The sequence below is a fragment of the Hyperolius riggenbachi genome, chromosome 11 (genome assembly GCF_040937935.1).
Source record: "Hyperolius riggenbachi isolate aHypRig1 chromosome 11, aHypRig1.pri, whole genome shotgun sequence".
NCBI lineage: Eukaryota > Metazoa > Chordata > Amphibia > Anura > Hyperoliidae > Hyperolius > Hyperolius riggenbachi.
In genome coordinates, this window is record NC_090656.1 from 54,941,963 (window position 1) to 54,969,166 (window position 27,204).

The 27,204-nt window shown below is 45.1% G+C and overlaps 1 protein-coding gene across 1 annotated transcript in view; it reads right to left on the reverse strand.

Moving 5' to 3' along the window:
- Window positions 1-27,204, reverse strand: part of ZC3H18 (zinc finger CCCH-type containing 18) — a 223,538-nt gene that overhangs the window by 186,198 nt on the left and 10,136 nt on the right. Inside the window, exon 3 of the mRNA XM_068260368.1 lies at window positions 10,932-11,016. Within this exon, the coding sequence (XP_068116469.1) occupies window positions 10,932-11,016 (85 nt within the window). The remainder of the gene's footprint in view (window positions 1-10,931; window positions 11,017-27,204) is intronic.

A 27,204-nucleotide genomic window follows, 5' to 3' on the forward strand; every position in this document is an offset into this window, starting at 1 on the left:
GCGCTGGCCCAGCGGAGCGCGTCCTAGATCGCGCTCCCGTTGCTGGGCACTCTCTGCGCATGTGTGTGACGTCACTCATGACGTCACACACATGCGCAGAGAGTGCCCGGCAACGGGAGCGCGATCTAGGACGCGCTCCGCCGGGCCAGCGCAGACGTACTACTCCGGGTCATTGCGACCCGGACGTAGTAAGAGCCACAGCGACATGACAGGTTGGGCAGCCGAACAGTTCGGCTGCAGTTCAACTAACAGTTCGCCCAACTCTAGCTTTTATGAGGTAGTGAATGCTAATATGGATATTGGGAATGCTGTAGATGTGATATACTTGGACTTTGCAAAGGCCTTTGACACTGTTCCCCACAGAAGTCTGGTGCAAAAGTTGAGGATGCAAGGACTGGGGAAGAGTTTGTGTGCATGGATAGGGAACTGGCTAATGGACAGAAAACAAAGAGTTGTGGTCAATGGATCGTACTCAAAATGGGAGACTGTTAGCAGTGGGGTCCCAAAGGGGTATGTACTGGGTCCAGTGCTCTTCAATTTATTTATTAATGACCTAGTAGATGCAGTAGTGAGCAATGTTGCTATTTTTGCAGATGATACAAAATTGTGCAGAATCATCAACTCTCAGGAAGATAGTGTCATATTGCAACAGGATCTGGATAGGATGGCTATATGGGCACATACATGGCAGATGAAGTTCAATGTTGACAAATGTAAAGGCATGCATTTTGGTCGTACCAATGGTCTAGCACCATACAAAATAAATGGGATACAGTTGGGGACATCAAACTTGGAGAAGGACTTAGGAGTACTCATCGACAACAAGTTAAATAATCGTACTCAATGCCAAGCCGCTGCAGCTAAAGCGAACAAAATTTTGGGATGCATTAAAAAGGGAAATAAAAACTCGAGATGCTAGCATAATATTGCCCCTGTTTAACTCTCTAGTAAGGCCACATATTGAATATGGAATTCAGTTCTGGGCACCACATTACAAAAAAGATATTGCAGTTTTAGAGCAGGTGCAGAGACGAGCTACAAAATTGATACGTGGGATGGAAGGTCTCGCTTACCAAGAAAGGTTAGATAAACTGGGTTTATTTATTTAGTCTAGAGAAAAGACGCCTTAGAGGGGATCTAATTAACATGTATAAATACATCAGAGGGCAATATAATAGCTTGGTGGATGAGCTTTTTGTCCCTAGGCCTTCTCAAAGGACTAGAGGACATGATCTGCGCATGGAGGAAAAACGTTTCAGCCATTTATTTAGAAAAGGGTTCTTTACAGTAAGAGTGATTAAGATGTGGAATGCATTGCCACAGGAAGTCGTTATGGCAAACTCTATACCTGCATTTAAAGGGGGCTTAGATGCTTTCCTTGCGTTGAAAGACATCCATGGCTACAATTACTAGGTTATGCCTAATGATGTTGATCCAGGGATTAGATCTGATTGCCATCTGGAGTCAGGAAGGAATTTTTCCCTTTTGGGGCTAATTGGACCATGCCTTGTGGGTTTTTTTTCGCCTTCCTCTGGATCAACAGGGGTATGTGGGGGACGGCTGGAGTTGTACTTTGTACTGGTTGAACTCGATGGACGTATGTCTTTTTTCAACCAAAATAACTATGCAACTATGTAACTAAGATATCCCCACAAATACGAGATTGGCAGATTTCCCCACATATGCAACGAGATTGGCAGCAGATATCCCCACAAATACGAGATTGGGAACAGATTTCCCCACAAATGCTATGAGATTGGCCGCAGATTTCCCCACATATGCAACGAGATTGGCAGCAGATATCCCCACAAATACGAGATTGGAAGCAGATTTCCCCACAAATGCGATGAGATTGGCCGCAGATTTCCCCACAAATGCGATGAGATTGGCCGCAGATTTCCCCACAAATGCGATGAGATTGGCCGCAGATTTCCCCACAAATGCGATGAGATTGGCCGCAGATTTCCCTACAAATGCAGCCCCCTAAGTTAGTGGGGGACCCAGAGCTGAGGAGGGGGGCACAGCGCAGGAAGGGGGGAAATTGTGCACAGAGCAGCGGGGAGGTGGGGGGAGGGGAGGCTCACCTAGGGGCCCCCCTCCCTCACCTAGGGGCCCCCCTTCCGCGCTCCCACCTCCCTCCAAAAGTGCAGCCAGCCAGCGGCAGCAGCGAGAAATCACTTACCGGCAATGATCAGAGCAATAGCGCTGTGTGCCGCTGGGCTGGTCTCCGTCTCCTCCACTGACCTATCACGTTCTCGCAGTACTTCCTTCGAGAGCGTGATAGGTCAGTGGAGGAGACGGAGACCAGCCCAGCGGCACGCAGCGCTATTGCTCTGATCATTGCCGGTAAGTGATTTCTCGCTGCTGCCGCTGGCTGCACTTTTTGGAGGGAGGGGGGGGAAACGTGGAAGGGGGGGGGGGAGCCTTCCCCCCTCCCCGCTGCTCTGTGCACAATTTCCCACCCTTCCTGCGCTGTGCCCCCCTCCTCAGCTCTAAGAACCCTCAGGAGGCAGGCTGGCCGGGGCTTCCAGCAGTCAGGAAAATACCTCACTGTTTTCCCCCTGCATGTCGCTAATTTAGCGACCATAAGCAGCAGGTGGGAAAATGTACCAGAATTAGGCAAAGCAAAAAAAAATAAAATAATGTGTGAGGTATTTTCCCGACTGCTGATTACTTTGCCTCGCACAGCTACCAGAATTGAGCCCAATGTCTGGTGATGTCTATGCGTTCCAGACTTCAGGCTGTAAATGACTGCAAAAGATTTGCAACCAAGTATTAAAAAGTGAAAGTTTGATTTATGATTATTATTCTGTCCCATTACTTTTGCTCCCTTAACAAGCGGGAGGCACATATCCTAATACCATTCCCCTGATTTGGATGTAAATACCCTCAAATTAAAGCTGACAGTCTGCAATTAAAACACATAGGCCTCGATTCATAAAGCATTACCACATACAGTAATGCAGAAAGCAGCTGTCTTTACCGAGCACTTAGGAAAATGTCAATTCATTAAGTCTGTTACCGCATGAACAGCTGAAATTACCAAGCAGTGAGAAATGACCGACGGTTTGACGATGTGGTTAATACCTCAACACGTCAGTAAATATCAATTTATAAAGACATGCGTGTTAAGGTCCAGAAATATTACCAGCACCTCTGGTGTGGTGTAAACAGTGCAGATACTGTAGGGAGCAAGCAGTGACTCACAGAAGCAGAGAGAGCTATGACTGACAGGAGCAGAGTCAATAAAAACAGCCCTTGTCTCCTGCAACTCCCGCTGATCGGATTTTGACATGTTGCGAAGGCTTCTCAGGTGGAACAAGCTTTTCTACTCCCCAGGCAGTGAGCAGAGAGAACAGAACAAAAGGGTTTTTCCCTGGAGCCCTTTGGCCATTTAACCCCTTAGGTTCCTGTTTCAAGATGCAGAGGAGCTGGTGGGGAAATAACCTAAGCATGGCATGTGTAATGTCTCCTGGAAGTTCTTCTAAGCTGTGGCAATTAAATAAAATGTTAAGACTAATAGATAGATTCAGAACGAGCCGAGGCAGTATAACAAACATGTACATTCTAAGGGATGTGGAGATGCCTCTTACTATTGTAATGAGCCAGTAGAATTTGCATACCGCTATGCGATACGCATACAATGTATTTAATAGGAAATTTGCATGCGGTTTTGGTATGCAAATTTTCATGCAAATTCGCATACAATTTCGCATAGAAACAATGGAAAAGCACACAGGCACTGCCATGGTTAAATTCGCCTACATAGTCATCCATGCAAAATCGTATGCGAATTTGCATGAAAATGTGCATACAACCGCATGCAAAATTCGCATCCGCATACAATTTTTTTCCCCGCGGCGATTCCCACCGCACAACGGGCCCTTATGAATCTAGGCCATTGTGTTGGTTTCATTTCAAATACATTGTGGTTGTGTATAGAACAAAAATGTTAGAATTGTGTCGATGTCCCATTATTTATGGACCAGACTATCTCATTTTGCATGTAACGAGTCTCTTACAAATGATCAGCTTCACCTTTTAAGCTAAACTACTGAAATGAATGGACTTCTGCACAATATTCTATTTTGTTTCACCTGTAATGTGTAGCCTCCTTTAGGCATAATTACTGGTAATGTGATTTATTAATAGTCACTCTAAAAGTGTATCCCCAGTTATACCAGTTACAACAATGTTACTAAATTTATCTGCGTACAAATGCCTTGCAGGATTGATGAAAATAACCTACTGCCTCCCGAGGCATTCTTTTGCGTTTAAAAATAACAACTCTGTCCTTAGGGCTGCAATGCAGATAATTGTTTGCTCTTATTTCGCAATCATCATCAAAACAAAAACAGTTTGGTAGGTGGAAACAGTTTACAAAAAAAACCTCTGCAGCGAATGTCTTTACTAGAAAAAAATTACAGTCTAACCTTGGATTGCAAGTAACTTTGCAAGACAAGCAAAAAATGTTTATGAAATATTACATACATGTGTTGCACCATCACAACTGAGTCGAGGGTCTCCTCCATTTGTCGCTGCAGGATTGTAATAGTACTTGCCCTTAATATACTCGAGTATAAGATGACTCAAGTATAAGCCAACCCCGCCAAACTTTCCCCTAAAACCTAGAAAAAAAAAACTGGACTGGCATGAGTATAAGCCAAGGGTAGGAAATGCAGCAGGGTGGGGGTGAGTGTCGCTAGTCAAAATAAATCCCAATAAAATTACACTACTTGAGACATTTGTGACTTGGTATATGATATTCTAATATAGAATGATGAACATGTGCATACCTTTTTAGGTTCCTGTATATAATGCATGGGCTGGTATATTTACCATATTGGGGTATAAGTGGCTGTGCTACTGCGGCCAATGTGAGAAAGAGTCTAGCAGCTCAGGCTCCTCTCCTTTCCCTCCTCGATGGCTCTGGCTCCTCCCGCTGCCCCCTCCTAACCTCTGGCAGCTGGTCCAGTATTCCTACCCACCCTCTATCTCCCCACACACTTGGAGGACCAGGCAGTGGGAACGCTGCAGACACAGACGCACGTGTCCAATGCACCGGTCCTCATTAGGATCCAGAGGCTTACCCTCCTGAGGCAAGTATCCCCCCCGGGGTGGGGGGGTGTTACAGGTTCTCTTTAATGTAGGGGTTAACCAAGTTACTAATTTTACTAAAATTATTCTTCATCTTTCAAATTTAAAGGTTTCCTGTGTCTAGTTTTGTACTGTAATTTATTTTGTAAGTAAGTGTGCTTATTCTTGATTTAATACACTGTAAATTCATATGAACTTTTAATTTCTTCCACTTAAAGGCGCCACAGCACCTCTATTGAGCGCGATTACCGGCTGTAGGAACAGAGCAGATAAATAGAGATGAATGAGCTGGTGAAGAAACATTGTATATATACTTTTCCAGTGGGTGTAACTGCCAAGCTGTCTTGCTAGCCGGCTTAACCCTTTCCACCCGTATGTCCCGCACAGCGGGACATCACTAATTTCCCTTTGCACTCGTATGACAAATATAGGGGCGGTTTGCAGGCACATCTTGTCCCCCAACGCCCTCTCTCCCCTAGTGTACCCCGGCATGTAAACTACATGCCCAAACAGGAAGTACCCCCCCCCTGGCTGAAACTGGAAGTGCGCGATCAGCGGTACCAGGAAGTAACAGATGCATTGCAGATTCCCTGCAGAATCCTTTTTGCAGATACCTTGCAAAGATGCAGAGAGGAGCAATGGCATCCTATGCATTGGACGCGTCTAAATGGTAGCCAGCATTTAATTGCTCTAATTCCCAATTGAAATACCAAAGATTGCGCAGTGTGCATTGACATGAAGACACCAGGTGGCAGGCGTAAAACCACATATTAGTGCGAAACTTGCTCACCCAAGCCAGAATTACGGCAAGGAAATTGCTTTAAAGCAGGGGTCTCAAACTTGCGGCCTGTGGGCCATTTGCGGCCCTCGATACAATATTTTGTGGCCCTCACAGGCAAAAGCTTCCTTATAGTTTGCTTCAGTGCTCCCAAGCTCCGCCACATCCCCGCGCTAAACGAGGGCTGCAGAGCCCCCAAATTGCCCGGGGGGGGGGGGGGCAATCCGCCGGCATTTCCTGGAAGGGGCAGAGCTTTCAGCTTCCGCTCTGCCCCTCCTGACGTCAATCACCGCCTCTCCCCGCCCCTCTCTGTGAAGAAAGAGTGAGAGGGGCGGGCAGAGGCGGCGATGCGCCACGATTGTGAAATTCCTTATGTGGCCCAGCCTCATCCTGACTTTGCCTCCTGCGGCCCCCCAGGTAAATTGAGTTTGAGACCCCTGCTTTAAAGGGACTCCGAGCAGTGCAGAAACTATGGAAAGATGCATATCATTTTAAAGCTCTCTTTCCTATGATGTATAAACCGCCGCCCTACACCTTTTAGTTTTCGCTATTTTTGCGATTGAAATTGCAGCGGCCGCGATTTCAATCGCGAAAACAGAGAAAACTAAAAGGCGTAGGGCGAAGATTTAGGTGTCGCCAGTAAGAGGAGAAATAGAGCTTTAAAATGATATCCATCTTTCTATAGTTACTTGTATTACACAGGACGACACTTTCCCCAGTGTCAGCAGCTCCATTCAGCAGAATGGAGCTGCTGACTTTGAGAAAAAGTCGCCCTGTGTAATACAATAGAACTATGGAAAGATGGATATCATTTTAAAGCTGTCTTTCTCCTCTTTCTGGCGACACCTAAATAGTCGCCCTACGCCTTTTAGTTTTCTCGATTTTCGCGATTAAAATCGCGGCCGCTGCTATTTCAATCGCGAAAATAGCGAAAACTAAAAGGCGTAGGGCGGCGGTTTATATATCATTGGAAAGAGGAGAAAGAGAGCTTTAAAATGATGTGCATCTTTCCATAGTTTCTGCACTGCTCGGAGTCCCTTTAAAGTTTACCATACCTTGGCCATGGGATCTCTAAAAATTATACTGGGGGACTCTCGGCTGCAAACCTTCCTCAGCGGCGTAATGCTCAGGTTAAAATAAGACATCCCATGTCATGTTACACTGGAAGAGAGAGTAAAGGTGCCCCATACACTCGTCAGATTGGCAGCAGATAAGAAATGCATCTGATGATCTATCTGATGCGTTTTTAGAACATTTTTACCAGGATAGAATTCCAATAAATTTCAGTTTGAAATCTATTGAAATTCGATCTGATGGCATTTTTTTGCCATCAGATTTCCATTAAGGTCAATGCAAACTGATAAGCAATCTCATCAGATCGACCTAAATTTTCCATCCTGCCAGTTCGATGGAAATCCATCGAAATCGATCGAAATCGGCCATCGATCGGTCGATTGGCCAACCGATTTGCAAACGATCAATCGATCGATCGATCGGGATCGATCGGTCGGCCAGAAAATCGGCTGAGTGTATGGGCCCCTTAAGAGGGGAGAGAGTGCATTTCTGTTATAAAAAAAAAAAAAAAAAAAAAAAAAACTCAGAGCAGAAACTACTGCTTTTAGGAAAAGGCTCAATACATATGTACCGATGACAAAAGGATAAGCACACGATGCCGCTAGTACCGTCCAGCTGCTGCTTGCTATCATGTGGGTGGTATCCTCCCCCCCCCCCCCCCCCCCAGGGCCAGAGCGGCATGTAGTGCAGAGGCCTCTGTGCCCTCCCCACCCCGCCAAACTGTACCTATATTAAAGCAAGCTGAACTGTGCTGCCTCACCAGCATATACAGAGTGGATCATTGGATCATAAATATATCAACTAACCTCTGGACACCTGAGAGGTGTGAGTGTTTTGGTGCAACAGTAATACTTTGAGGAACACACCCGTAAGATGGGTGCTAGGTAGTAACAGATACTGCTATGGAACAGATTCCTTCTACAGGCCTGCAGCTCCCCAAGGGGAGAAGCAAGGCTGAGAGAGAGAAGGACAGAAGGTGAGTGACACCAATGGTGAAATGTCACTGACAGGTCTGTGAACTATCTCCAGACAGGGAAGATAGTTCTCGAGGTCGGACAGGCCAGGTCGGCAACAGACAGACAGAAAGGTACAGAGACAGGAGGCAGATGCGGATTCCAGAGACTAGCCGAGTTCAGCAACAGAGTATCAGAATGACAAAGGTACACAATCAGAGATCAGAAGAATTGTCAGGAAAGCAGAAGGTCATAACAAATAATCAACAATGCCTAGACTTGAGTGAGCTCCAAGATTCTCACACTCCAGGAACTAGACTAGATAATACAAATATACAGATGGTACAGAATTCTTAGACTAAGGTGTGAGATCCCTGGCCATCAACACCTTTGGAAACTGGTCTAATAACACAGATACAGACAGGTCTGAGTGCTACCACGTAGTGATCATAATGGCAGACAACCAGCAAATGCCCAGCCACCAATATATATAGTTCAGCACTCTCCAGCGCCTCCCCCAAGTGCTGGACCAATGGAAACCGTCTCTGGCGTCAGCTGACCAGCCTGGTCAGCTGATCCCCCACTGACTGGTACAAAGCTCTTCCTCTCCACGCGCGTCCACCTAAACCTATGTGGACTACAGCTCCCAGCCACACCAGAACCCTGCTGCGAAATGCCTGTTGTGCTGCACGCGGAATCCGCCGCCATGCGGTTCCTCCGCGTTCAGGCAAACACAAAGACGTGTGAGCACAGCTCTGAGGAGGCACAGTTCAGCTTGCTCCAAGGGAGCGGCAAGGCATTCAGACCACACTGAATATCTGCATGCAAAAGCTGCATATGGCGATGGGGATAGACAGCAGTCATCACTCAGCGTCGCTGTGCCTATGTCCTGGTGTGGGGCACTCAGAGGGGGCTACAATTTGGTAGTGACTCGCGTATAAGCCAAGATCTCCATTTCTGGGCAACCTACTACACTTGTAGTGTACTCTTGCAGCAACACAGGAGCCCATACACTTATCAATTTTCTCATTCAATTCCTTGCAGATTTGACTCATCTGCTGTGAATAGAGTCCCCAAAATGTCTGATTTTTTAATCCATGTTGATAAAAAAAATGGATCAAAAATATCGACTGGACAGGATGGCAAATTTAAAACAATTAAGGGCGGGAAAGACCATTGGCATATCGACTACCTATAGCTTTGCATGGAACAGTGCAACTCTGGAAATCATGTGAGGTTGATATGACTGTGTAAAATGTAAAGCTATAGGCTTGCTAGACACCAGCGGTTCTGGATGCTAGCCTGGCTTTCAGGGGCATAAAGAGATAATTTGCATACTCAGTAGCGATGCATTGTGGGTAACCAGATGTTTACTTAAAGCTGAATTATTATAAATACCTTTTGTTTTAAGAAGGCAAACCAACCTCAGCATTGTTTAGTAGGGAAGGGGGGAGGGGGTTGGTCTCTTTTAGTCCCCTATACTCCCTTGTGGTTTTGGGTCACCAAAGCTGCTTGGTTACTGTGGGGGAGATTTATCAACGCATTACCAACAGTTTTTTCTTCTTAATCTGTTCTAACCAGCAGGAAGAACAGTTCTGCATGATAATAAGAACCTTCTTAAATCCTAGGTAATAGCAGCAGTTTAGCATGAATTTCTAGAGCTGCACTACAGTTAAAGAGACACTGAAGCGAAAAAAAATGATATAATGAATTGGTTGTGTACTATGAATAATTACTAGAAGATTAGCAGCAAAGAAAATATTCTCATATTTTTATTTTCAGGTAGTGTTTTTTCTAACATTGCATCATTCTATAATATGTGCAGATTACACAACACTCAGCATTCAAAATGAGTCTTTCAGAGCAGTCTGTGAAGTAATGAACTCTCCTCTGCCAGAGGAAAAGTAAACAGTTCAATTACAGTTGAGATAATAAAAGTCAGATAACAGCCCTCTCCACGACTTAAGGTCCGTACACACGCCGGACTTTAGGCAACGACGGGTCCGTCGTTGCCTCCCGCTGGGTGGGCGTGCCAGCGACAGTCCGGCGTGTGTACGCTCTGTCGTCAGACTGATACGGCTGTTTCTGAGCGATCCGCCGTTAGTCGGAGAGCTTAATAGCTTTTTTTGCATATAGATAACAACTGGAGGTTCTCAACTCTTCCTGTACTGGAAACAATTAGACTGGTGTATCTGATCTTAATGTTTTTTTTTCTTAGCTGTGCTACACATACAAATCATATCATTTTTTTTTCGCTTCAGTGTCTCTTTAAAGAGTTAAAATACTATTGACCTTTTTCTAGCTCTCAACTGGCCTCAGAAGTTGGATTGTCAGCGAGGTTTACTATATTCCCCACAAGGTACAGACAAGACAGAAGCCGTCACTTGCATGCCTAAAATTCAACTCTTTCGGGTTGCAAAATAAAAAAAAAATATAAATAGCCTGGAAATGAATGTTTTGCATGGTAAACACACGTTTACCTCATGTCACCTTACCTGACCTGGCCGTGCGCGTACTTGATCACACTCCCATCACCATACCGCGCACATGCAGGACAGCGACGGGAGTGTGATTGAGGATGCGTGCAGCCAAGGCCTTGCAGGAGCAGTAGCCCGCCGACTGCCCAGTCGCCGGAAATGAAACAGCCTCACTGCAGGGGACTGAAGGATCAGTTTGTCCTGGCGTGGGCACAGGGCATCTGCAAAAGGCCGGTAGATGCCCCAGGTAAGTTAAACAACAGTTAAGCTTCCTTTTAAGAGATTAGGCCAAATGACCAAATTATGGAAATTATGTGTTACTGGAATGGATCATTTACATTATCATCAGATTTGTGCGCAAAACCTGAACTGGCAGCTCCATACAGTTCCACGCTGCCCGATCATTACTTGTGTGCTGCTGATCATCACTAAGAGTTTTCAGCATGCCAGTGCTAGTATTTGGTCCTGATTGTTACGAACTTGATATCAAGCAAAGCAACAGGTTTCAGACGAACGACAATAACAGCCAGCCCCGAGGAAGCGGCGTTTTACCTTTCATGAAGAATCGGCAAGTCATGCGGGGGCGGGTCTTCCTGTCATTGGGGTCCTTCACCTCTCCTTCTTCTAAATCATCGTCCTGGGGTCAGAAAACATGGTCATTAACACATTTTACACAATTCCTAAAGGGCTACAAGGTCACTTAAAGGACAACAGATGTGAGCAGGATATGAAGGCTGCCAAGTTTATTTCCTTTTAAACAATGCAGATTGCATTGGCTATCCTGCTTGTAATACTTTTAGACCCTGAACAAGCATGCGGCAGATCAGATGCATGAAAGATCAGCAGGGCTGCCAGGCATTTGGTTTGGTTTCAAAGAAAATAAATATGGCAGCCTCCATCCATATTCTTCTTACTTTAGTAATTCAAATTTTCCCTAATATTAAAAAAAAAAAAAAAAGCAAACCAGCAAATACAACCCTCACCAGATGAGCTGTATATATTCCAACTATCTGGAGACATACTTGAGCTGACTTATTTCCGGAGCCATGCACAGGAACACCAGCCAGGCCGGACATGATAAATGGGAGGGATTAGAGTATGCAGACAAATCGTTCTTTCCCACTGATGTATCCCTGCCAACCCTCACAGATGTGCACTTCCCTCCCATGGGTCATAGCAGTAAGCCAACGCACACTGGCGGTTATGCTTTCTAATACATGAAGACTTAAAGAGACTCTGTAACAAAAAAAAAAAAAAAAAAAGAAAGGTCCCATGGGGGGGGGGGGGGGGGGTACTCCCATCGGTAGGGGGAAGCCTCAGGGTCCCAATGAGGCTTCCCTCTTCCCGTAGCTGCAGGCAATCCAGCGCTGGCTCCCTCGAAGCATCCTGCAATCTGGGCTCAACAAGCCCTACATGGCTAATATATTCACCTTCCATGGCTCCAGCTGATGCGGCTCTCAGCACGGAGATAGGCGGAAATAGCCAATCTCTGTCGGGTCCGCTCTACTACGCAGGCGACTTGCGCCTGCGCAGTGGAGCAGCCTGACAGCGATTGGCTATTTTCGCCTATCTCCGAATGGAGAGCAGATACTGCGCCTGCGCTGGAGCCAAGAGTTAATATTTACATCCCCACCGTTCCGGGAGCTTTTTCGCCACTGTCGTGAGACACCGGAGGACAGGGGAAGCCTCGATAGGATCCGGAGGCTTCCCCCACCCGAGGTGAATATCCCCCAGGTAGCTTTTCTTCATTATAGGTTTTCTTTAATGGTACAGAACTAACAAATGTCCCATCTTATCAACCATCATTTCTAACACAGGTTCACATTAAAGAGGACCAGAACTGTTGCTCAGCACACAAAATCTGTACCCTCCCTGGTGGTAAGGACAAGGCTGACTCCTTTATAAAAAAAAAACAATAATACTTGCTACAAACGGTATGGAGGAGACAGCCTCTTGTATCCATTCCCCATGCTGAAAACTGGCTTGGAATGAGTTATAATGGTGAATGTGCAAAAAGAGATTATCAAGCGCTTCGCACAGGTGCAATAAATCGAGCTGCCAGAGGTTAATCTTAATCCAAAGTGGAACTGCATCAACTGTATGTGTAGACCTCAGCGCTGTTTTATCACCCCAGATGACGGCATAGAGCTGAAACCTGGTAGGGAAGGAGAGACGGGCTAACTCTGAACAGGTTATCTAAGGAATAAGGTGCACTTAGAATTCTATTCAGTGCAAAAACCTTATGAGCGTTTTCTATGCAAGTGGGTCCAGTGTGCATGGGCCCACAATTTAAGTTGTTGTTTTTATTAATACAATCGTGTGAATAAAATCTTAACCTCCTGTGATCAAAATCCTACTGAGCCTGGCATATTGCTTTGTCCCTTGGTGGTGGACACTGTATCTTTGTTGAGCACTGGGTGTCTATAGGCTTCAGGAGAAGGATTGGGGTAATAAAACAGCGCTGAGGTCTACACATACAAATGGTGAATGTGCACCACCTGCTGGCATTTCTGCGTATTACAGCAAAGAAAATTCAAGTTCTGTTAGATTCTATACAAACACCAGTATTGAATCTAATATACTGTACAGAGAATGACACTTATTGCCACATTGGTCTTACTTAGCCACGAGGGACGATAACGACCGGCATGGCTGAGAATTGGGCAGCAGACCAGAGTGTGTACAGTGGCCCAACGACGATTGCTAAAGATTTAGCATGTCAGACCTTCGGCGGTGCCTAAGAATCACACAACGGCATTGTTCTTGGCACCTCCCCACCCGCTGGAAGCTGCTCCATAGGATGCGCTTGCTGTGTCCGTAACCCCCCCCCCCCCCCCCCCCCTCTTGGGCATAGCAACAGATGCGTTGTCAACCAAAGGCGACAGTGCACTAACAACACTGTACAGATATGTCACCAGCCTTTGCACGGGACGTGTCTTTTGCTATGATTTGGGTAACTAAGAAAAGATGAGCGCGCGTAACAGAACAGCTTCTGGTGGTGGGAGCAGCGAGAACAATGCTACTGTGGTGTGCTCGGGCATCATGCATCAAGTCCAACATGCTGGTTCTTCATGCAATCGTTGTGCAGCCGATGTAGACACGCTGGTCTGAGCATAACGTCCTCCCCCGCCATGGCAGCCGTTCTGGTCTGCAACAGACCAGCGCCTGTATGGACCTTTAGGAATGTCTGCACCTCCTGCCCAGTGTCTCGTCCAAATGCTTTTCTGCAAGTGTGCAGCAAAGCATTTGTCGACTTTCAGGGGCTATTCCCAGCGATAGTCATTTTTCATCCCACAGGGGAACATAGGAAAGCGGTGCTAATGGACCCTGTACCAACCAGACCCTGCTGCTTCCAGACAGAGAAACAAATTGTGATCAAAATACTGCATTTGCATCAACGGCAGTAAATGATGTGCAAGTATGCGTGTGAACTGGCCCTTAGTTGTAACACACAAGAGAGAGGTTTTAGGTAAACACTGGACAGTATTTATATCTGCATCTGTAGATTTATTTCTTCATCCATATTTGCGGAGCATTTTTCTTATTTGTGATTAATACGTTTATTTTAGCAATTTTAATTTTTTTGACACGATTTTGTATTTAAAACTTATACTAAAAATTGATACCAGACCCTTGCTTGACGGATTTTAATAAGTGGCAGGCAAAAATGTCATGAAAATTAATTGAACCACTTTTTGCACAGAAATCCTGCAGAAATTGAACGCAGTCATCCTGTCCCACAGCGCTCCTCAACGATCCTCCGTTCTCCGCTGCCACCTAGCTAAATACATAAGGCAGCCTCCATATGCCTCTCACTTCAGTTGTCCTATAAAAAAAAAAAAAAAACCACCACCTACTTACCTGGGGCTTCCTCCAACCTCCTTGAGGCCACTCGGTCCCTTGTAATCTCCCTGGGCCACTTCTATCCAGTACTCTTGCGGAAGTGCGCTATACCATGCATGCTCGGCCTGACTACATGCGCAGCCTTGTCACGCTTCCGTGGCCAGGAGCGTCCTTAGTAGTTACAGCGCATGCGGAGATCACTCCCGGCCACGAGAACGCAACAAAGGCGCACAGGCAGCCGGGCATGTGCAATGAAGCGCGAATCCGTGACACTACTGGCCCGTCCTGCGGGGGATAGGAGCAGCCCGGAGAGACGGTAAGAGACCGAGCGGCCTCAAGGGGGTTGGAGAAAGCCCCAGGTAAGTAGAAAACCTGAGATGTGTTTCATGTCAGATACACTTCCACCCTTTCAGTGCTCTCAGGGAAGAGATACCAAGTTAAATCAAGGTTATTTAGGATTTCCATAAATTGTAATTAAGATCTTCCCCCCCAAGCTGTGGTTAATCTTTGAGGGCAGAGCGGAAGTTCTGAGTTTAGATCCACTTTAAATGGATCCTCTAGTGAGAGGGACATATAGGCTGACTTTTTTTTGGAAGTAATTGTATTTATTAATGTAGTATTTATACAGCACAGACATCTACTGGCAGTGCTTAAAGCGGACCCAAACCAAACATTTTTTTAATTCAAAATATTTAGTTGCACCAGTCTGACACATACAAATATAAATAAACACTCCTTCAAGCCTATGAGCATTTCAGTGCATGCTTTTCACCCTTCTCTTTTTATATCTAGGGTTATACTGGGGGCAGCCATTAGTAATTCCTCCTTTGCTGGACACCATCTACTCCACCAGTTTGCCGGATTATTTCCCGGCAATATGAAAGGAAGGGGAGGGGTTTCTCCAATAAATGTAAAATATTTTATATTTGTCATCATGCAGCTGAAAAAAGGCTGCTATTTATTATTATAATTTAGAAAATAGATTTAATTTCTGAAATCTTGTATTTTTAATTTGGGTCCACTTTAACAGTTAACAGTTTAGGGGAAGCCAATTAACTTAGCTAAGCTTTTAAGGTGCCCATACATTTGATCTTCCAGCCAGTGATTAAGCGATTCACTTTATTGGGTGGATCAACAGTGTGGTTGATTTAAAAAAAAAAAAAAAAAAAACACACCAACTAGTGGCCTACACACTGTAGGCGAGATCCTGGTGACTCCCCTTCACTAATCAACCCACTTTATGGTAATATTACTGGCTTCAGCATCAGAAATACTTCCTATATCCAATATTGCTGTATACTCATCTAAGGGATTATTAGGAACACCTGTTCAATTTCTCATTAATGCAGTTATCAACCAATCACATGGTAGTTACTTCAATGCATTTAGGGGTGTTTTCCTGGTCAAGACAATCTCCTGAACTCCAAACTGAATGTCAAAATGGGAAAGAAAGGCGATTTAAGCAATTTTGAGCGTGGCGTGGTTGTTGGTGCCAGATGGGCCGGTCTGAGTATTTCACAATCGGCTCAGTTACTGGGATTTTCACGCACAACCATTTCTAGGTTTTACAAAGAATGGTGTGAAAAGGGAAAAAACATCCAGTATGCGGCAGTACTATAGGCGAAAATGCCTTGTTGATGCTAGAGGTCAGGAGAATAGCCAACTGATTCAAGCTGATAGAAGAGCAACATTGACTGAAATAACCACTCGTTACAACCGAGGTATGCAGTAAAGCATTTGTGAAGCCACAACACACACAACCTTGAGGCGGATGGGCTATAACAGCAGAAGACCCCACCGGGTACCACTCATCTCCACTACAAATAGGAAAAAGGCTACAATTTGCACGAGCTCACCAAAATTGGACAGTTGAAGACTGGAAAAATGTTGCCTGGTCTGAGGAGTCTCGATAGTCAGAATATGACGTAAACATCATGCCTTGTTACCACTGTGCAGGCTGGTGGTGGTAGTGTAATGGTGTGGGGGATGTTTTCTTGGCACACTTTAGGTCCCTTAGTGCCAATTGGGCATCCTGTAAATGCCATGGGCTACCTGAGCATTGTTTCTGCTTGGAAGAACAAAGAGAAATCGAGAGCCCAATATGGTGTAATATCGTTAAGTTGGTTGTGGTTTAAAGCAAAATATTTAGATATACTCACAAACACGGGTTACCCATAGACAACCACTTCAAGTGCAGGTTGGGAGTATTAGAACCTGACTCCACTCAGGTTTTTAAGATGTCGCTCTCTGTAGATAGGAAACAGGGTAGCACCCCTCTACCGAGGGTGGAATCAAGATTTCAGCAAGGTTTGGTGTACAGAGGCGCCAGAGTAGAATAAAAATGTTTAAAAAACGTCTAAAAGAGGGGGATGTTCAGGTGGACTTACCTCCCTCAAAAATATAAAACTCAATTGAGTCACAATATATCAATACAAAATTTTTATTTTATTTAACTCCACTTAGTGGAGTGAAATAAAATTTTTGTATTGATATATTGTGACTCAATTGAGTTTTATATTTTTGAGGGAGGTAAGTCCACCTGAACATCCCCCTCTTTTAGACGTTTTTTAAACATTTTTATTCTACTCTGGCGCCTCTGTACACCAAGCCTTGCTGAGCATTGTTTCTGACCATGTCCATCCCTTCTTGACCACCATGTACCTAACCTCTGATGGCTACTTCCAGCAGGATAATGCACCATGTCACAAAGCTCGAATAATTTCAAATTGGTTTCTTGAACATGACAATGAGATCACTGTACTAAAATGCCCCCCCCACAGTCCCCACAGTCACCAGATCTCAGCCCAATAGAGCATCTTTGGGATGTGATGGAACGGGAGCTTCCTGCCCTGGATGTGCATCCCACAAATCTCTATCAACTGCATGATACTATCCTATGAATATGGGCCAACATTTCTAAAGAATGCTTTCAGCACCTTGTTGAATCAATGCCACATAGAATTAAGGCAGTTCTGAAGGTGAAAGGGGGTCAAACACTGTATTAGTATGGTGTTCCTAATAATCCTTTAGGTGAGTGTAGTCCCTGCTCTCCCACTAAGGCCAAGCCCAGGCTATTTCACTATCTGGAATTCTCCTTCCAAAGCATTCTAGGAGATCAGGTATATTTTCTACTGGCTTCAGAACGCTCAGTAACCAAACAACCCACAGAGCTGCACAAACTTGTAGTAAATATGTGGCCACATGTGATACATTTCAGAATGTTAATCAGGGAGAGGAAAGGTTTTACAGTGGGCAAACACTAACTGATTTAATAAAGTAATATTGAAAAAAAAAAAGCTATTTTATTACATTATTTTAACTGCAGTTCCTCTTAAGCAGGAAATAAACCGTTGCACTCTCCCTCCTCCTACATTACATACACTGCACACTGTAATCCCAATGTCACTGACAGGGAGAGGACAGCTCCAAACAATGGAATAGGGGTCGAGTGGCAGAACCAATAAGCACAGCAGCTGTGTGCTGCCGCATCAGGAAACAGCCCATCACCTTGAAACGGCCTGCATTACGCATTTTCTTTAAAGCGGCACAAATACAATAAAAAAAAATCAAAAAAATCAAAAACCCTCACCTTCCTGGGGCTTCTGCCAGCCCCCTGCAGCCTCCCTGTGCCCGCACTGAGACATACCGATCCTCCGGTGCCCCGCAGCGGCTCCATTTCTTGACCGCCGACTTACAAGTCGACGGCCGCTGCGTTTGTGCAGCCCTGGCCACATACGTCCTCATACGCCATCTGCATCCTACGAGAGAACCTTGTACTGCGCCTGAATGAGGACGTGTGTGGGCAGGGCCGCACAGGCGTAGTGGATGGCGACTTGCGGTCAAGAGACGAGGACACTGCGGGGGGCCGAAGAAACATTCAGAGATGGCACAGGGAGGCGGCAGAGGGCTGGCAGAAGCCCCAGGTAAGTGAAAGTCTTTTTTATAATCATATTTCCTACTTTAATACAGCAGCATGGAAATGCTGGCACTATAAAAAAAAAAAAAAAAAAAAAAAAAAAAAAAAATCGCTGTTAAGTAGCTTTCAATATTTTAATTTGTAAAAAATACAATTTAAGAAAAAAATTTCATTTAAAATCTAAAAAAAAAATAAATAGAAAATGTATCTTCTATAACTAAAAGCATAAATTAATAAATTGTTTAAAAAAAAAAAAAAAAAAAAAAGCATAAATTAAATGTGAATGGGCTATAGCAATGATCAGAGGTGAGCTACAGGTGTCAGAGACTGTTTTCAGTATGTTACTTAAGTAGCAATACTGACCCCCAGTGGTAACACCTGAAACATCTCCTGCAGACATGGTATGCAAGCACCTTGGGTGACATCTAGTGGCATTTAACTATAACGTTCACCATCCATCAGGGCTGGTTTACACTGTCAGCGACAGTGCTCAGTTTACAGATCGCAGCGATCAGCAAAGCGCTACAACAGTGTCACCCAATAAGGGGTGGTCTCACTTTCAGCTTTTCAATTTTGATAAATTTGAAAACTATCATTTTTTGTAGCTTTTTCCTGAGGAAATGTGCAAACCTGCACATTACTAAAAAAAAAAAAAAAAAAAAAAAAAAATTTAAAAAAATCACTATGCGAATTGCTATTTGAAGTGTGAACTAGGCCTTACTTTCCTTTAGTAAAAATCACAACTTAATTTGTATCGTCATTAATAATCTTTAAATACAAAAGAACTCGGACACGGCACATGAATTCTTCAAGTTTTTCAACTATTTAATTGAATAACTACACCTGCTAGTGGAAATTAAAGAGACCCTGTAATGAATAAAAGTTTTTCTGGGGGGGGTACTCACCTTGGGAGGGGGAAGCCTCTGGAACCCATCGAGGCTTCCCCTGTTGTCCTCCTCCGTCCCACGGCGGTCTCGGTGGAGCCCACTGAATGCACAGCTGACAATTTGTCAGGCTGTGCAATACTTATCTTTCCCTGTTCCAGCGGAGGTGCTGTTGCGGCTCTCCGCTCGGAAATAACCGATCTCAGTCGGGTCCGCTCTACTACACAGGTGACTTGCGCCCGCGCAGTACAGCGGACCTGACTACGATCGGCTATTTCCTCCTATTTCGGAGCCAAGAGCCGCTACTGTGCTGCAACCGGGAAGGTAAATATTTACATGCTCACTGTTCGGAGGGGCAGCGAAAGACGACCGTGGGACACAGGAGGACGGGGAAGCCCCATTAGGATCCAGAGGCTTCCCCCTCCCAAGGAGAGTACCTCCCAGGGGAATTTTTTATAGTTACAGATCCTCTTAGAAGTACCCAGGTAAACGTAGGTGTCCTAACTCTGGCCCTTTAACATGCATAGTGCAGACATGCAAACATTCATTGCATCAAACCTATCAAGGGATTAGGAGCACACATCCTGACGTCCCCTCCTACGACAGATAGCACATCATACCAATTGCACAAGAGAGCTAATGTAATGCATCCACGCGCACCATGCACATACACCAGCATAAGCTGTGTGCATGCTGACAAAAAACACAAACGGGAAGGAGGGAGTGCACTGAATTAACCGCTATGACGTTCTGGACGAGCTAGACTCGTCCAGAGATGCCGGAGGTCACTGCTCAGGCCCCGCTGGGCCGATTTGAATAATTTTTTTTTTAACACGCAGCAAGCACTTTGCTTGCTGCGTGTTGTACCTGATCCCCGCCACGATACAGAACCTGCCCCCTCAGAACCCCATGCGCTGCCTGGCCAATCAGTGCCAGGCAGCGCTGAGGGGTGGATCGGGACTCCCTGTGACGTGATGACGTCACAACGTTTGTCGCCATAGCGATGGGGGAAGCCCTCCAGGAAATCCCGTTCAGAACGGGATTTCCGGACGGGTCTTTGCGCCTGCGGTGATCAGAGGGCAGGGAGGGACGCCGCAGGGAGGGGGAATCATGTAGCTAGCGCTAGGCTAGCTACATGTTAAATTAAAAAAATGTGCAAAACCGTTCCCGCGGCCGCAGGAATCAGAGCGCCAGGCAGGTTAAAACCCTGGCCACAGGGGGTCAGTAACAAGAAAAAAAAATAAAAAACACATATGTCCAGGCACATCACCTCTGATGCGCTATCTGTCCCAGGAGAGGACGTCAGGATGTGTGCTCCTAATCCCTAAATAGGTTTGATGCAATGAATGTTTGCATGTCTGCACTTACAGGGCCAGAGTTCGGACACCTACATTTACCTGAGTACTTCTGCGCAGTGTAGGTGACTATGCAAAAGATTGCATTCTTCTGTGAACTAAGACCCCGGCTTTTGGCTTGGCTGTAGGGATAAAAGTGGTGCCTGGATGAGTGAATCTGTGAATGCATTTGTTTGAACATTTGCATGCGAGTGTGCGAAGGGTAAGGCCCCATTCACACTTGAGCGGAAATCGCGAGATTCCCGCTCAGCGCAAAATTCTTTAAAAACCACTAGCCCATGTAAGCCTATGGCAGTGTTCTCACTGCCGCGTTTGCGGTTAGCGTTCACCGCAAACACGTAACATGCAGCGTTTGGCCAGCGATTCACAATTAGCATGCATAGCACAGCTAATCACGATCGCTCCCAAACCGCTGCAGTGTCCAGTGATTTTTACGTGTTAATCGCCAGCCTTACGCGGTTTTAGGTGTGAATGGGGCCTTATTTGATTTTTGCTATGGTACAGGACAGGCACATTCCAAACTAATAAGTAGAGAGACATAATATCAGAGGTGCGTCATAAAAGATAGATTGAAGATAGTTTAATATTCGAAAGTCCTAATACCTGGGGCAATTAAATTAATCAGCAAGTCAAGATGGCTGGGGACGCCCATTTTTAATTAACTACGTCTAACAGACCTGATAAGCAAATATCAGTATGGGTAAATGTTCCAAACTACGTAAATTCCCACCAATAAATTAAATAAACAATATGTACATAAAAATCATGCATTCATTGAATGTTAGGTATTCAAAATAAGATAAGATTATGACATAGAAATGTCAGCCAATCAGGACCAGAGATTAAAGGGAAACTAAAGTCACCTGTACAAAAAAAAAAAAAAAAAGAGGTTTCACCTACCCGGGGCTTCTACCAGCCCCCTGCAGCTGTTCTGTGCTCGCCGGTCTTCAATGATCCTCCGCTCCCCCACCGCCAGCTAGTTTTATTTCCATCGACTCGGAGTTGGCGGGCCACTGTACCTGCGCAGCCCTGGCAATGCGTATCCTTGCTTGCTTTGCTGTCCGCAACAGCGTCCTGTGCAGGGTTTTTTTTTGTTTGTTTTTTTTTAGTTTTTTTTTTTTTACAGGTGACTTAAGTATCCCTTTAAAGTGTATCCGAGATAAACTTTTACTCATTGCATGATGCATAATTGTGCACCTTATAGTTTATAGGGCATTCCTCAAGCCAAATACTTTTTTTTTTTTTTTTTTTTAACTGTTTTAATACCCTAATTCCCTCTAAACTAAACAAGCCTTATAAGCTTGTCTGAAAAGGTGTGTTTTAAGAGAGAGTTTAATGAGAGTTTGAAGCAAAAAAAAAAAACAAAACAATTTACTGGCCATTTATCTTCAGCAATAAGATCACAGCTGAAACGCTGCATTCGCACAGCAGAAGAATGTCTTTATACTCCCCAAATCCCCGGGGCAAAATTTGGGGATCCTGGTAGAGGCAGAGTTCTCCGCCTCTCCCCGCCCCTCTCAGTCTTCTTTCCCTGAGATGGGAGAGGCGGAGATTGAAGCGAGCAGAGGCAAAGCTACAGCATAAAGCTCTGCCTCCCCCGGGCTGCAAAATCCACGACCTGGAAAGTCGTGGAATTGTGCTCCGGGGTTTACGGGGTATAAAGACATTGTTCTGCCGCGGGAATGCAGCGTTTCAGCTATGATCTTACTGCTGAAGATAAATGGACAATAAAAAGATTTTTTTATAGCTTCAGACTCTGAAATTAATTGTGGTCAAGTACAGAGGGAAAAAAACAAAATTAGAAAAGTTGTCTATGTCCTGGAATGAACTGTATAGATCTAGGAAGAAGTGTTTGATGCTGAAACCAAGAAAATTACCAAGTCGGTACCCTGAAAATTTTACTACATTCTATTATGGAGAGCTGTGGAGTCAGAGAAATTTGAGATACCTGGAGTCAGAGATTTCATAAAATTAAGTGTCAGAGTCGGATGATTTTTGTACCAACTCCACAGCGCTGAGACTAAGGAGTCTGAGTCAAAGCAAATTTGGGTTCCTGGAATTGATGGTTTCATAAACTGAGGAGCTGGGTGGTTTTTGTACCAACGCCACAGCCCTGCTATTATAGGTCACTACAGCGCCTCTATATAAAACTACATTTGTTTAGAAAATAAAAAGCAATCCGCTTTAGACTATGGGCTTATTTACTAAATTCAAGACATTGACTCTGACTCCACAAAAAGGACTGTGCGAATACAAAAAAAAAAAGAAAAAAAAAGTGCCCAATGGATATGGCCATTGTAATGCTAATAGTTACAAAGTTAATTTCGGATTTGATGACAATTTGATGCAAACTGTATTCAGCTTGGAATAGGCTCAAATACAGGAGCAGAGGACTGACTGGTCCAGTACCAAGCTGCACAAATTCATTTAAAACATATTCGCACGGCTTGAAACTATCAATGTCTCACTGACTCCCTCTAGTGCCCATACATGAATTTGGAATCGCTACATACACTGTCAGTTCAGCAGTTATCGAATGGGGTAGAGCGGGACGGTAGATTCATTCTCAACCTGAATCCACTTGAGAGTCGGAACAGTGTTCCATTAGTGTCTCCGTCTGTGCCACCTCTACCTACACTATGTCCCTCTGTGCCACTTCTGACCCCCTGTGGCTCCAATACCCCCCTCTGCCCTTCTGTGCCTCCAGTGCCCACCTCTGTGCCACTTCTGTCCTCCTGTGGCTCAAATATTCCATTCTCCAATCCCGTGCCTCCAGTGCCCCCTCTGTGCCACTTCTGTCCTCCTATGCTTCAACGGATTAGCGGGCTGTTCATTTCAGTGTGTCAGGTGTTTTGTAAGTTGGGTACTGAAAATAGTGTGTTTTGATCTTTCTTGCCTTCCCCTTAACAATGAACGTGTATCTGCACCTCTTCCCCTTGAGCCAAAATACTTTAAGGGAATTTTTTTTTAAATATATAAAAAAGACACCCAAGTAGACTAGATAGAGAGGCTTTCTGAACCTCAACCCCACCACTGCTACCTCTTCTTCTGGCTGCACTCATGTCTGCCCAAGTGTTCTTTCTACCCATCTTGTGTGACTATGGTCCGCACATGCCCAGTAGAATGAACCAGACTTGTGCACGGAGGAAAAAGCCTTACCTGAACTGCTTTTTTCTACTGGGCAAGTGTGGACCGTACCTATGCATGCCAAGCACGAAGGTGGTCAAACTTGGGCAGAAGCATGGTCACAAGAGCATATCTGACAAGCTTGTTAAAGGGATCCAAGCAGCTTTCTTTTATCTTCAGTTTGTCCCGGTTTCTAATAGCTGCCATTTTCCCTCCCCTTCCCTCTGCCCTTATTTATCCAGGGGAAGGTGTGAACATAATCAAGTGGGACTCTCTAACTTTTTGAAGTACAGTGTCCTACAACCCCCACTCTGATGAAAGCTTTTGTTTGCTCATTGCTACTGCTAATTAGAACAATCCTAATCTGCCTGTTCTTCCTGTGAACAGCAGGTCTCAGAAGTAGAGCAATAAAAGCCTCTAACATTTAAATGTAAAAAGAAGAGGTAACATTTTTAGTAAAAGGCCACATTGCTAATATGCACTTTTAATGTGCTTTTTGAGATGCCAAGGAGGCTAAAAATGGTGCTTACTTCCCTTTAAAGTGAAGCAGAGATGAAGCACCCCCATGTATTTTACCATATATATCAGTGGGAACATTAGAGAAAACACCTACCCTGCTCTCTGTTTAATCCTTCATTACTCAGTCTGCTTGTTATCAGCCCTGATAAAATCCTCGACTGAGCATTCAGGCTGGGTTTGCTCAGGAATCATAGCTGAGTGTCTTCTCTGATGTCTTTTCAAGCCCAAGCCTGCCCCCTTCTGGCTCCGCTTTCCTGTTTCCTGTATATTCACAGCATCAGAGAGCTGTGATGAGATGGGAGTGTCTGCTAATGTAAGGGTATATTGAAAAACTTTTTTTTTTAATCTATATTTGTCATAAGAGGTTTTCAGAAATGGTGATTTTGTACACAGTCCACTAAAAAGGTTTTCTGATGAACTGTGTTTTGCATGGAGTTTTAGTAAAAACACACACAAAAAAAAAAAAAACAGCACACCAGAGCGGCGAAAATACCGGGTATAGTATTTATTTTGTAAAATCTATCGGGGTATATGTTTATTTCGTGCCAAAGCGTTCATCTCTGGTTTCCTTTAAAGAAAACCTGTAATGAGAAAAACCTCCCCTGGGCGGTACTCACCTGGGGTGTGGGAATCCTATTGAGGCTTCCCTGTCCTCCTCGGTCCCATGGCAGCGGCCCTAAAGCTCCCTGAACAGCGGGGATGTAAATATTTACCTTCCCGGCTCCAGCCCAGACGCAGTATCGGCTCTTCGCGGCGGAAATAGCTGATCGCTGTCAGGCCGCTCCACTGCGCAGGCGCAAGTTTCCTGCACTTGCGCAGTAGGAGCGGACCCGACAGAGGTCGGCTATTTTCGCCTATCTCTATGCGGATGGCCGCAACAGCGCCCCCGCTGGAGCCAGGAAAGGCAAATAAATCAGTACTCATCAGGCTTGTCGAGGGAGGATTCCTGGACACCTCGGGGGAGCCAGCGCTGGATTGCCTGCAGCTGTAGGGGAGAAGGAAGCCTCATTGGGACCCTAAGGCTTCCCCCTCCCAAGGTGAGTAACCCCCCCCCCCCCCCAGGGAAACTTTTTTTTGTTACAGGTTCTCTTTAAGCGTGTTAATAAGACTACCTAACACTGCTACTACCTACTGAGCGCATCCTGGTTGCTGCAGCTCTGGCGCTTTGAGTCAGTCAGGAGTAGAGCACAGTATAGGTGTTCTGTGTCTTATCTAGTAAACTTTTACCACATGCACAATGACAATATAATAGTGAGTATACCTAGCCCCCTCCTTGTAACATTGTAATCTCTCCCTGCCTCGTCATCCTTATGCCTAGGCAATCTTGTGCCATAAAAACCGAGTGATTGGCAGCCAAACAAACGCAGATCCAAAAAACCCTGTACACTTAAGTACAGTATGCCAAGAAGAAAAGGATGTGCACAGCCAGGATCCATAACATATAAGAGCTCCTTTAAGATAAGGAATCAGACCATTCCATTAGGGTAGCCGAGGTGAGAGTAACAGAGGGTGGATGCGGAGGACAAGGGGCTGGTCACAAGGGCCGTTTCGCGTGCACGAGGAGGACAGGTGCAGGACGGGGTAGACGGGGGCTATTTAAGCCACCCACATATTGCCCCTCCTCTGCTGGCATAAGAACTTTTGAAAGAACCTCTGAATCGAGAACAACCTATTGCATAAAAGCCAACGGAGGACTAGATTACCTTTCCCGGATTCTGTTGATGCTACTCGTTGTCCCTCCAGTGCCCCTCCCCCCCCCCCCCCCTTGTTGCTCTGCTGCCTCCAGGAAGGTGCGAGTTCCAAACGTTTTCTGTGCACTGAAAGTAAAGTGCTCATGGAGGAACGTTTGCTGTGCATGCAGGGTTCAGCTCCTGCTCAGTTTTTAATCTCACGGCATCGCTAGGGGGAACTGGAGGACCCCTTGAATATTTACAAAGGAGGCCGGGAGGGGCCCCAAGGAAACGAGCAGCGGCAGCACTCATAGAAGGGCAATCTAGCCCATTATGGGCTTCATTCATTTTTATTTGAACTGAAATTTAAAAGCACATAAAGAGTAAATATTTATAAGTGCATAAAACTATCTACCTTAGTTACTACACAAAATCATTAGTTTACCCCTTTCATATCTCTAGCCTGGCGTCAGCGGCGGAATGTACCAATACTGCTGCAGGGGAGCACCAGCAGCTTGCCAGCAAGCGTCTCTTTGTACATCTCCCCCCCTGTAGAGCTCAGTGACGGTGTGCTCAGGGACACTGCAGGAGACCAGTCACAGTGAAAGCTAGTGGCCACTCATGTCTATGCTGTAGGATCCTTGTGTCCAGTCCCTGCAGGCAGTAGTAAGTACAGCTGCCTAATCACTGAAGCTACAGGGAATGAATAGGAGCAGCCATAAGCTGCAGTGAAGTCACCCTTCAGTGCAACAGGAGCTCCGGCAGAGTTCCCAAGCGCACCTTCAAATGATCTAGGGGCTGAACACTGTAGCCAAGCACAAGAGAAAGGCCTCAATTCACTAAGCTTATCTCCTGTCTTTAATAATGTTTCTAGAGTGATCACCATGGTGATGAGGCATGTAGTATTCAGGAAACATTTTACACTTTAGGCAAACCTTAAGTTAACTCTTCTGTCTTGAAGTTAACTCTTCAATCCTTAAAATAACTCCAGAGTCAAAGACAGGCAGTTTATTAACTGCGTGTGAAAATAACTACAGAGGAGGTAACTTAAAGAGAATCTGTACTCTGAAATTCTTACAATAAAAAGCATACCATTCTATTCATTATGTGCTCCTGGTCCCCTCTGTGCTGTTTCTGCCATTCTCTGCTGCAAACCTGGCTTGTAATTGCCAGTTTTAGGCAGTGTTTACAAACAAACTAACCAGCTTCTAATAGGCTCAGCTAAGCAGAGTGTGTTAGTCACACAGAGCCTGCAGGGGGTGTGTACAGCTTCTAGCTAATCACAAGCAGCCCTGCACATTCCAGTCTGACTGCCTCAGCCTGACTGTGCCGACTATAGAGAGAAGATTAGATCATATAACAGAGATAACACAGCTACTGTGCAATTAGGAAAAGCTGCAGTAAGCCAGACCACATTAGAAAAGGCATAGGAACTTATAGCATAGAAGAAATAAAGATAAACAATTTGTTACAGAGTCTCTTTAAGGAATGAAGAGATAAGATAACTCTCAC